The sequence below is a fragment of the Oncorhynchus kisutch genome, unplaced genomic scaffold (genome assembly GCF_002021735.2).
Source record: "Oncorhynchus kisutch isolate 150728-3 unplaced genomic scaffold, Okis_V2 Okis05a-Okis16b_hom, whole genome shotgun sequence".
NCBI lineage: Eukaryota > Metazoa > Chordata > Actinopteri > Salmoniformes > Salmonidae > Oncorhynchus > Oncorhynchus kisutch.
In genome coordinates, this window is record NW_022261982.1 from 3,274,859 (window position 1) to 3,287,924 (window position 13,066).

At 39.2% G+C, this 13,066-nt stretch overlaps 1 protein-coding gene across 2 annotated transcripts; it reads left to right on the forward strand.

Annotated features, from left to right (window-relative positions):
• Window positions 1–1,218: 1,218 nt before the first annotated feature.
• LOC116359758 (OX-2 membrane glycoprotein-like) lies at window positions 1,219–12,881 on the forward strand. Of its 2 annotated transcripts, none has more exons than XR_004206757.1 (5): window positions 1,219–1,320; window positions 9,039–9,380; window positions 10,355–10,681; window positions 11,325–11,423; window positions 11,641–12,881. XR_004206757.1 is itself a non-coding variant. In XM_031813293.1 (5 exons), the coding sequence occupies exons 1-5, from the start codon at window positions 8,831–8,833 to the stop codon at window positions 11,703–11,705; spliced, it is 873 nt and encodes a 290-aa protein (XP_031669153.1). In that variant the 5' UTR covers window positions 8,605–8,830; the 3' UTR covers window positions 11,706–12,881. The 2 variants fall into 2 exon arrangements, 1 of the variants encoding a protein (XP_031669153.1); XM_031813293.1 differs by lacking the exon at window positions 1,219–1,320 and adding an exon at window positions 8,605–8,870.
• Window positions 12,882–13,066: the final 185 nt, after the last annotated feature.

Genomic DNA, 13,066 nt, shown 5'->3' on the forward strand with positions numbered 1-13,066 from the left:
CAACCCAAGTGTTACTTTGTTTCTCTATTGAACAACTAACGTTGGATAGACGTTGAGTTCTGTACTCAGTCTCAGCAGACAACATTGAGTAATGTGTGGTTCTGCAGTTGGCCAGTATGTTTGGATTCAGGCTGCTTCTGCTTCTGGTGCAGTTACCAAATAAGATATCAACTTTACTTTTTGACAGAAATGTTATAGGTGCAAAATCCTCTCAAGCTCCCTCACAAACCCCAGGGGCCTCATTTATAAACATTGCGTAAATTTCACACTAATGCATGTGACATTTCTGATAAGACTGGGCACCTGCATGTTTCCAATTATAAATCAGACCTGTCTTGAAACTGTATGCGCATGAAAGAGTATTAAAACTCTGCCTGAAAATGCCCATCATTCAGCTGTGATTGGTCCTGGTGCACCAAAATAAACAAAAAGTGTCAAGGGAAGCCAGTTTGGATTTGGCTTCAGACCAATCACATCACAAGCTAAATGTCTTTATTGACAGAAAAAAAACGTGAATTGTTACATCTCGTTGTGTTGTACTACGGTGGCTAACTAGCTAGCTAAAAATCTGCCCTTTCCGAAATTAGCCATGGATGGAGATTTAGACTTGTGGCTTTACTTAATTCTCTGTACTGGCCAATGATTATAACGTCGATTCTGATCCAACCATAAATTAATACATTGTGCCCCTGGCTTGAGAGGATGGAAGTTCAACATGTAGCTAGATGTAGTATGCTAATGTTAACTATCTGGCCTAGTGTATCATTGTCCATGAAATGAAGTGAGTCTAGCGAGCAAGTATTTTAGCCAGGTAGCCTAGGACAATAAAAACTAAACACGTGTACTGTTTGACAGAGTGATAGACCATTTAGGCAACATGAAAGAGGATGGCTGTAAGGCATTCCACCTCCTCTTCTGAGGAGGAAAAGCGAGAAGGATCGGAGGACCAATGCGCAGCGTGGTAAGTGTCCATAACGTTTATTTAAAAGACATAAACTGAACACTATGAAATACAAAACAATAAACGTGAAACGAACAAAACCGAAACAGTACTGTGTGGCAACAAACACTCACACGGAAACAAACACCCACAAACCAAAAGTGAAACCCAGGCTACCCAAGTATGATTCTCAATCAGAGACAACCAACGACACCTGCCTCTGATTGAGAACCATACTAGGCTGAACTCAAAACCCCAACATAGAAAAACACACAGACTGCCGACCCCAACTCACGCCCTGACCATACTAAATAAAGACTAAAACAAAGTAAATAATGTTCAGAACGTGACAATGGCATTGGTGTTTCTCTGCAAGTAGGGTGAGTCAACATGTTTATTCTTACTTGCACGCACACACAGAAATCAGTACCATGGACAGCCACATATTTAGCTTATGTTGATTGGACTAAATAGTTTTAGGTATCTTTTAGTTATCACTTTATTAGACTAAGCATAGGTGATTAGATGTTGAAATGGTGCTGGAATAGTGGAGGCAGCTGTGACTCGAGGTAACTCTCCATGGTCCTAAACCAATAGTTGTTTAGTAGTCTGAAAATGTTGGAAACATTACCTTGTTTGACCATGCTGTAGGTCACATAACTGTTTGTTACATAGCAATATGTTTTGTAGTGTCACGTCTTGGTCTTGGTCTTGGTGTTTTGTGTTTTCGTTATATATTTTGGTCAGGCCAGGGTGTGACATGGGTTTACGTGTTGTGTTTCGTATTGGGGTTTTATAGGATTTGGGATTGCTAGGTTTAGGGGTGTGTCTAGTTAGGCTTGGTTGCCTGAGGCGGTTCTTGATCAGAGTCAGGTGCTTCTCGTTGCCTCTGATTGGGAACCGTATTTAGGTAGCCTGAGTTCGCTTTGTCTTTCGTGGGTGATTACACAGAGACAGGAACAGTGTTCACCAGATAGGCTGTATTAGGTTTCACGTTCCGTTTGTTGTATTTATCGTTATTTCATGTACCGTCATTTTTTTCATTAAAGACATGAGTAACCACCACGCTGCATTTCGGTCCTCTCTTTCGACAAACGAAGAACGCCGTTACATGTAGACTTCACCAGACAGGTGTTGATCTCAGTTATATACTGTAATTAATAAAAAAAAAGGTGTGGTTGAATTTATTCTGCTACTGTCTTCTTATTGTCTCAGCTTTTAGGTCTATACATCATGGTGTCAAGGCATATGAACTAACAGGTTACAGAGCAAACAATGCAATTATCACAACACATAGGTTGTAATATGGCTTTTTTTCTGGATTGGCTTCCCGGTGATTTTACCAACGCATCCCTACTGGTGCACGTACATTCTGGGCTCTATTTTATAAGTATGTAGGGTTTATAAATGAGGCCCCTGGACTTTATTGCCCTGCTGCAGATTTATTAAAAAGGCATTGGTATTTAAAAGTTAATCATTGAATGATTATAATAATGTTGAATCATAATCATAGCAGTTGGTAGGTTCATTTTCTGTTATTAACCTGTAGGACCAAATCTAACCATCACTTACATACACTTGATATAAAACCCCCTCAGTCTTGAAGAGCTGTCAGAAGCTATCATTGTTGCTAGAGCAAGGAAGGTGAGCTCTTGACACAGTTTATTGTATGTGTGGTTGTACTGCAGAGCCCAAGGGATGTATTGTCATTGTGAAAGTAACACAGAACACAGTTACACAGCCGAGAGGAAGTGGTGCCATCACAAGATTATGTGACTGGATACAACCTGTCAAAGGACCATCACTTTGGTTTGCCTTTTGTTCTACTGTTGGTCCGAGCAGAAAATATTGGACCAACGTCTGGTTCTGCAGTGGGTCATTATATGTGGAAGACGTGCCTTGAGGCTTTCTCTGCTTCTGCTGGTGTGGGGTGTGTGCACAGTCTTTGAACGTAAGATTAGTCCTTTTCTCAAACACAAAGCACGCACAACACTGAAAGAGGTCCTGTCCTCTGATATTAGTGAAATGTTAATGTGTCAGCATTACCTTGTATAACAATAGGAGTTCCACTCAGCACCATTTGAACTGCATTCAGGGAAGCAGCAACATTTGATTCAGAATATTCTCATTCATTTATAAATGTGTAATTAAAAACATATGTTTTACACACCTTTCACTAATGCAAAAAATTGTGCATTGTAAGGCTAGTCAATGCAAAATAAACATTGGAATTTAAACAATATACTCACAAGCCATGTCCCTTCATTTTTACAGAGATTCAAGTAGAAACATTGGAAACAGGAGCAGATTTAGGAACTCTTACCTGCCCAAACCATTAACGACATTATTTGTGTAATATGTAAGCTAGAGTGATAAGTAGTGGGAATGACTGTCAAGTGTCATATCTGACCCCAAAAAATATTGGTACAGACAACACTTGTGACCCCAGAGTCACACTACAGATAGAGAGGTGGAGTATTTCTACACATCACCAACATACAACCATCTGATGAAGGGAACTACACCTGTGAGTGTGTATTTAATGGAGGAACACATTCTTTGCATCTCAATATTTCTACATTGTAGAATAATAGTGAAGACATCAAAACTATGAAATAACACATGGAATCATAGCATCCAAAAGTGTTAAACTAATCTAAATATATTTTAAATTCTTCAAAGTAGCCACCCTTTGCCTGGATGACAGCTTTGCACACTCTTGGCAGTCTCTCAACCAGCTTCATGGAGGTAGTCACTTGGAATGCTTTTTCAACAGTCTTGAAGGAGTTCCCACATATGCTGAGCACGTGTTGGCTGTTTTTCCTTCACTCTGCAGTCCAACTCATCCCAAACCATTTAAATTGGGTTGAGGTTGGGTGATTGTGGAGGCCAGGTCATCTGATGCAGCACTCCATCACTCTCCTTCTTGGTCAAATAGTCCTTATACAGCCTGGAGGTGTGTTGGGTTAGGGTATTTTACCAAATAGGGCTATCTTTTGTATACCACACCTACCTTGTCACAACACAACTGATTGGCTCAAACGTATTAAGGAAAGAAATTCCACAAATTAACAAGGCACACCTGTTAATTGAAATGCATTCCAGGTGACTACTTCATGAAGCCTGGTTGAGAAAATGCCAAGAGTTTGCAAAGCTGTAATGAAGGCAAAGGGTGGCTACTTTGAAGAATCTCAAATAAAAAAAATATTTTGATTTGTTTAACAGTTTTGGTAACTACATGATTCCATGTGTTATTTCATAGTTTTGATGTCTTCACTATTATTCTACAACTTAGAAAATAGTACAAATAAATAAAAATCCTTGAATGAGTAGGGGTGTCCAAACTTTTGACTGGTACTGTGTATGCATGCATGCACGTGTGTGTGTAGTACCAGAGCGAACCATAGTATTACAATGGCTCCCTCTGGTTTTAGTGTTGCTGAACAGTAGAGCCAGGCCATGAGTGTCTGTCACCTCCACAGCAACATGCATTATTAAATCAGTCTTTTTAGTTCCTGTTATTTTTTAAAGAAACATTTAGGAAAATAAAACTGAAGTTCCACTAGGTGTCGCTGTGCTGCATTTGAAAAAGGACTTAGTCACGGCGCTATGAACGGATAGTGATGCAACATTTCTGAAGTAAAAATTCCAGAAAAGTGTCCTGTCTGATGACATATGTGAATGCTTTATATTTGTGTAAGAGCCTTGCGTCATCTGATTGTACTGAATTATCTCCATACTTTAGATTTCCCGTTGAGTTTGTAACATATTTTATATGGTCTATATTCTGTACTGTAGACTACATCAATTGTTAAGAAATATGTTTCAAATGATCATCTTTGTCTTTTCACTGTGTCTGTTTTTATGTACATTAGATACATAAGTGTTGAGATTCAGCTGGAATCATCCTCTGGTTGAGTGAGACAGCGTCACATGCATCAATGTCACCACAGTAATTTAAGACCACAACTGCTAACCAGAATATTAAACAGGTTCTTCCCAAGATACAATGAAAATGTTTGTTTCAGATATTTGGATTAGAACACACCTTTTTACTCAATTTCCCCTGTCAAGTGTTTTTATCAAAACTACATATGTACACAATTAGCCCCTACAGTGTTGTGACACTGTACACACTGCAGCACAGAAGCCCTGGAGAAGTTTCTCCTGTCTGGCATGGGATTTACACCAGCAACCTTCTGGTTACTGGCCCACCTCTCTAAACTAGGCTACTTTCAGTTTTACCAGATAACTCTTAGTACACATTCCAATACCCTTTATACAATCACAGGATATCAAAGTGTACAGTGATTTCTGATAATGAGTGTCTACTGTAAGTATCATTATGACTGCTCTCCTTTCCTGGAATTGGATTTGGTTACTACCGAGGCCACCGAGAGTGGCCCAGAGTATTGTAATAACGGTAGTGGATCCTCTTTCATTTTATTGCTTTCTACAGTAACCATGACTCAGACCTTCTCTTGGGCCACTCCCCGAGACACCCTCGGAGATCAGACATTATTGATGACAACCCTGGAGTGGGCTCAGGGATTCGAACCAGCAACCTTTTGGTTATTGCCCCAACGCTCTTAACCGCTAGGCTACCTGCCACCCTTAAGGCTGCTCCTAGCTAGACTGTAAATGGTCAAATTACAGAATTATGGGATTATACTTTAATAGGACATGCAGTTTATGATGTAATAAAATGTACCATTACAATTATAACCCAATTATGATAATACAATGAACTATATTATACTCAGTGGGGGACCCAATTGTCATACTTAACGATACCATAATCAAAAATGTAAGTAAAAGTGAAAGTCAACCAGTAAACTACTACTTGAGTAAAAGTTTTTTAAAGTATTTGAATTGAAATATAAATAAGTGGGGCAGCAGGTCGCCTAGTGGTCAGAACGTTGGGCCAGTAACCAAAAGGTTGCTGGATCGAATCCCTGAGCTGACAAGGCAAAAATCTGTCGTTCTGCCCCTGAACAAGGCAGTTAACCCACTGTTCCCCGGTAGGCTCTCATTGTAAATAAGAATTTGTTCTTAACTGACTTGCCTAGTTAAACAAAGGTAAAAACAATAATTAAGTATCAAATGTAAATGTAATTGCTAAAATATACTTAAGTAGCTAAAATAAAAGTATAAATAATTTATAAATCCTTATATTAAGCAAACCAGACAACATTTACAAACAAAAGATGTGTGTTTAGTGAGTCCGTCAGATATTCTCGAGAATTTGACCATTTTCCTGTCCTGCCAAACATTAAAAATATAACGAGTACCTTTGGGTGTCAGGGACAATGTATGGGAGTAAAAAGTACCTTCTTTTATTTAGGAATGTAGTAGAGTAAAAGTTGTCAAAAAAATAAATAGCAAAGTAAAAGTACAGATACGCCCAAAAACTGCTGAAGTAGCACATGATAGTATTTTTACACCACTGGTTATACTAATGTGATGTTAACATCACCTTCAATTAATGAAGTCACATAAGTATCTAAAGAGCTTTCAGTTTCACTTGTGTAATGCAACTAGTGTTTTCTACCTACTGGGGCAGTGGACTTCCCCCTTTTGCTATGACATTCAGACACAGTCACTCACTACACATCTCCTATGAAGAGGAAATTCCACAACCCATAACACCAGACTAACAATGAAGACCAGCAACCACCAGGATGAGAATCTGGGAACTTCCTACTGACACAATTACCAGAACAGCACTTAATGTGAGAAGCATGTAGAAGAAACTCTGTGAACCCCTATGATAGACACACTACTTACTGTAATAGATTTCAAATCTTGAAAATGTCTCACTCATAGAATGCTCACCTTATTACCATAACACGGAGTCATCATTTCCCACATTGTAAAATGTTTTTGTACAGTACCAGTCAAAAGTTTGGAAACCTACTCATATAAGGGTTTTAATTTATTTGTACTATTTTATAAATTGCAGAATAATGGTGAAGAAATCAAAACTATGAAATGACACATATCATGTAGTAACCAAAAAAGTGTATAATATATTTTATATTTGAGGTTCTTCAAAGTAGTTCCCTTTGCCTTGACAGCTTTGCACACTCTTGGCATTCTCTCAACCAGCTTCATGAGGTAGTCACCTGGAATGCATTTGAATTAACACGTGTGCCTTGTTAAAAGTTCATTTGTGGAATTTCTTTCCTTCTTAATGCATTTCAGCCAATCAGTTGTTTTGTGACAAGGTAGGTGTGGTGTACAGATGATAGCCCTACTTGATAAAATACCAAGTCCATATTATGGCAAGAAGAGCCCAAAAAAGCTCAGAGAAACGACAGTCCATCATTACTTTAAGACATGGAGGTCAATCTATCCAGAAAATTTCGAGAACTTTTAAAGTTTCTTCAAGTGCAATCACAAAAACCCTCAATCACTATGATGAAACTGGCTCTAATGAGGGCCGCCACAGGAAAGGAAGACCCATAGATAAAGTCATTAGAGTTACCAGCCACAGAAATTGCAGCCCAAATAAATGCTTCACAGAGTTCAAGTAACACACACCTCAACATCAACTGTTCAGATGAGACTGCATGAGTTACGCCTTCATGGTCAGATTGCTGCAAAGAAATCACTACAAAAGGACACCAATAATAAGAAGAGACTTGCTTGGGCCAAGAAACACTAGCATTGGACATTAGACCGGTGGAAATCTGTCCTTTGGTCTGATGAGTCCAAATGTTATATTTTTGGTTCCAACCACCGTATCTTTGTGAGACGCAGAGTAGGTGAACGGATGATCTCCACATGTGTGGTTCCCACCGTGAAGCGTGGAGGTGTGATGGTGCTTTGCTGGTGACACTGTCTTTATTTAGAATTCAAGGCACACTTAACCAGCATGGCTACCACAGCATTCTGCAGCGATACGCCATCCCATCTGGTTTGCGATTAGTGGGACTATCATTTGTTTTTCAACAGGACAATGACCCAACACACCTCCAGGCTATGTAAGGGCTATTTGACCAAGAAGTAGAGTGATGGAGTGCTGCATCAGATGGCCTCCACAATCACCCAACCTCTACCCAATTGAGATGGTTTGGGATGAATTGGACCGCAGGAAAAGCAGCCAACAAGTGCTCAGCATATGTGGGAACTCCTTCAAGATACTTGGAAAAGCATTCCAGGTGAAGCTAGTTGAGAGAATGCCAAGAGTGTGCAAAGCAGTCAAAGGCAAAAGGGTGGCTACTTTGAAAAATCTCAAATATATTTTGATTTGTTTAACACAAATGGTTACTACATGATTCCATATGTGTTACTTCATAGTTTTGATGTCTTCACTACTATTCTAAAACGTAGAAACTAGTAAAAAATAAAGAAAAACCCTTGAATGAGTAGGTGTGTCCAGACTTTTGACTGGTACTGTAGATTGACTGAAATCTATGTTCATCAAGTGTAGGCATGTTAAGTTTCTGGGGTGGAGCATTAGCAGCCAATTGGTTTGTAACTTGCTGTGGTTACAGTAGTCTTTCGATACCCTTGATGTGGTGACCTCTACATTGTAGTTTAGTTCGGCACAGAGCATGTGAACCAAAAAAATGTTACGTCAAAATAAATACATTTCCGCGTTTATTTCGTTGCAATGACGTCATTCAGCTTCAGCCTAATGTGCGCCACAAAAAAAAAATACTAACAGATCCTTCTTCCTTGTGATGTATTTTACAGTAGATGTCACGTTGTAATTGGCTACGGCCGGGAACCACTGGGGAACTAGGCTACTCTATACCCCCTCAACAATTTAAGGGCTTTCCAAAAACAATCTGACTCACTTCACGTGCAACTAACGAAGCAATATATTATGGTCCAACGTGAGAAACAAAACCAAGAGTTTAAGTCAACATTCACCAGCTGAGAATGAATACTTTTCTCGTTCTCTTATGCCTGCTCTCTGAAGGTAAATTGTTTTCCATGGCTTCTGACTAGTGGTTGATTCTGCTCATATAAGATGAGATGGGTTAGGTAAACAACATTTCCCACGTTTGACAGGTTATTGATTATTTTGTATGTAGGCTAAACTTGTTTTTATTTATTTACCTGTTAACTTGCCTTCTTCCTTTTGTAGCGGTCTCTGTCAACGTCGTAGCTAGAGGAGACACCAGTGTTGACTTCAATGCCGACGCATCATATACCTGCACCCATGCGGACCCGACAGGTGTGCTGCAAGTCACCTGGCAGAGGCTGTTCAAAGACGACTCGGTGGAGAATCTGGCCACCTACAGCAAGCGGTTTGGAGCTCAAATCATAGACCCGCACCGAGGCAAGGTGGTTTTCACGGAAGCATCTCTCAACTCAACGTCTATTACCGTGAAGAATGTAACATGGGCAGACGACGCCTGCTATATTTGTTCCTTCAATGTTTACCCGAGTGGATCAAGACGCAAGCAGACGTGTCTTACCGTTCAAGGTATTTAATGCACTGAATAATTACCGTTTTAGGGCGTACCTCTATTGTTCTCTATTCAGTTGAAGTTACAACATTTTAATGTAAGTGATATTGTAACTCAAAATAATAATCCTAGGTCAGCACAGGTACAAGCACACCTGGTCAACTAATTATTCAGCCCTTGATTAGACCTAGTTGAATCAGGTGTGCTGGTATAGAAGTGGAAGTCACTGGGAGTATCCTTGGAGATTATATTTTTTGGGAAACACTCTTATCGAGCATTCATAAAGTCTTCATAAGCAATACATAACGTTAATTCGGGAAGTATTCAGACCCCTTGACTTTTTTCACATTTTGTTACATTACAGCCTCAAATGTAGTAAACTTTTTTTTTAATGATTTGCAAAAATGTCTAAACATGTTTTTGCTTTGTCATTATGGGGTATTGTGTGTAGATTGATGAGGAATTTGTATTTATTTTATACATTTTAGAATAAGTCTGTAAGGTAACTAAATGGAAGAGGTTTGAATACTTTACAATGTACTGTAGATGCTAAACTAATACATTTATAAGCAAAACCCCCAACACATGTAATATAAAGGTCCTTACATCTGGTTCTTCGCTAAATATAGAATAATCCTTTAGTCACCCTTTACAGCAGGACATTTGCTAAGGAATGATATCTGAATAATACAGTATGGGCAGTTTATTAGGGGTTTTATTAGGGGAATAGAAACACTATAGTTTAGAACACCAGCTAACTTCAACTATAAATCACCATATTGGCATTGTTACATCACTGGCAGGATTTCCCAAAACTGTCTGAACGACCATGAACTCTGCATGCATTAATAAGGGACATTTGCTGGTGTCAAAACATACATGAAAACATGATACATATTTTGAAAGCTATTCTTAATGGATCTGTCTGGTAAAATAAGTCATATAAATCAAATCAATATGTTCTAATATTCCCTGTTTCATTCATTCAAAGGTGTATCTGAAGTGAGAGCCACAATGCATAAAGTCCCCAGCACTGAACCTAAAGCAGACATAGAAGTTGTGGTCAGCTGCTCTGCCACAGGTAAACCAGCACCTTGGATCCAATGGAACTTATCTGCAGCAGCACTCATAAAGACACCTAACAACTGGACTGTCATTAACAAAGACCAAACTGTCACAGCCAATAGCAACATCACCCTCCAACTGTTGCCAGGCTCCGGGGGATACGTGGACTGTATCATAAATAATGGGATGAGGACACAGAGACACGAGCGGGTCCTGCTTCCTATTCTCCCTGGAGAGAGGGGGGTTGAAGTGGGTACGTAAATGTTGACGTATTATATACTTCTAAACCATACTCTTTTAGCGTGTCAGAATGGTCCAACTTGAAAACAACATTGAGAAAACATCCTCCCTAGATCGATAAATGGCATGCCAAATTGCCAAATGGCATGCCAAAATTAATAATAAACATCTACATTTGGATACATGAATTTGGCATTCTATTTAACAGGCTACATCATCCCCAGGGGCATGTTGTGATAGCCTTGTGACCAACATTATCGTGCAATAGTGCAACATTCTGTTTCCTGAAAACAGAACGCAGCGATTTCAGGCTGGTTCCAAGAGGCTAATGTTGTGATGCTATTAGTGCTGTTAGTAATCTTATCTCACCAGTTGGGTTTAATATTGACCACCATGGCAAAGCATCACGAGTCACTCCCTTTTAAAATCACACTGTAGTCAAGTGTTGTGTTGAGTTCTGGGTAGTTTCCAGCCCCTCAGGGAAGCTACGTGATGGATGATATGATTGGATAGATGGGACAGAACATGATATCAACATGTTATTCAAACTGAATGCATTAAAAAAGGAAGGGTGTAAAATTCCTTGTTTTTCTCTTCGGAGTAAATGCTGTCTCTCCAAACACATGCTCACTGGAGTTTCATGTTTCACCCTCCAGATGACAAGAGGACATCCCCGTGGGCGGTTGGCATCCCAGTGTTCCTAATCATTTCCCTTTTAGTCATCTTTGGATGTGTCGAGCTTCAAAAGAAAAAAGGTGAGTCCGCACAAGATCTGTAATGTGTAATATCTTTATATGAAGTGTCTTAGTAAGACAAGTGGAATGAATTGAGTCATCAACTCAATATATGGTTCTGTCTTTTATCAAACAAACTGTGAGCAACGCAAGCCTTGGAGCTCAGGAATGTTTAGGGATAATGTCCTTTTAGATTCACTGTAGTACAGTATAGTAACCTTCACATTCTCTCTGGCAGGTTGCAGGCAAGCAGCGTTGGCAACCACAGCAGACGAGCAGGACCGTCTTAGGAGCATTGTGTAAACATCTGTCTGTTGTTGCTGCCCGTGCTTATATGCACTGTAGCTGACAGCAGTTTTTGTTGAGGACTGGAGCACCTGTTGTTACTGAGCCTGGATGTTGAACCTTGTTGAATCATTCTTACAGTCATAAATAAGCTAATTAACACATGCATTATACAATCCATGATATGGTTAATGCTGTTTAGAGGTACTGAAATGGCACTTTTAGGTTTGAGAGATTGATGACCTCTTGTAGGTGAGTGTTGTGATATGAGGTAGGTTACTTGTTGCCTGGTTACCCAAACTCCTTGCTCCGGCCAAATGTTACACCAAAGGACATTAGTTTCTTCTTCGCAATGAGTCTGGATTTGAGTACCTCCCCAGCTTTTCACCGAATGCCAACACATTCTGGGCCATCTGATTTGTCCAGTAACGATGGGTTGAGTCACAGCTAGAACACACGTGGGTTAAACAGGGGTTTGAAAATTCATCATTGGCTGTTACTGTGATTGGTTAGAGACAATCCAATCGCTGGAGACATTGTTTTGTACAACGCCCGTCGTGCCCCTCGTCACCACAAACGACTTCAATAATATCCCTACCCATATTCAGACTAACGTATGTGGTGAAGGACAAAGCAGTGGAAGAATTTAGTTTGAGTCGTCAGGCTAGGTTACCTCATCTATTAGGACAGCGCCACCTACTGTTTGTACTTTATTATAACATACACCAAGTAGAATAGATTTATCTATTTATTTTATGTTCTAAATAACCTAGTAATTTATTTTATTTCAACCCACTTCAATGTGATTGACCTTGTTGCACTTTTGTTCAAGTTAAGTTTACAGTGCATTGTTATTATAAATCTGTGGAACTACAGATAGTTTTGTTGTTCGTCCTGTTATACCAGTGTAATGTGTGAATGTATTTGAGACCTTAGAATGTAATGATGATAATGCACATTTTTGCTCTTTGATATATCGTCTTGTTTGAGTTCCTATTGTTATTTGTTTTGATAATGTATGTTGCTTGTTGTGTTCGATTCCATTTCCACTTGATTTGACGCTGTTTATAAAATCAGGCTGTTATTCTTGCTTGATCTGTAAAATGTTTTAATTGTTTTTAATTATTAAACATTCTTTATATGGATTGTGTTACCACCTGTGATATAAAACTATATGCTGTATTTAAAAAATAATAACTGCCCATTGTCACCTTGTTTACAGTAACATCACCATTTAAAATCAGGGGTAGGTTGTTATAGCTCTGTTTACAGTAACATCACCATTTCAAATCAGGAGTAGGTTGTTATAGCTCCTTGTTTACAGTAACATCACCATTTAAAATCAGGGGTAGGTTGTTATAGCTCTGTTTACAGTAACA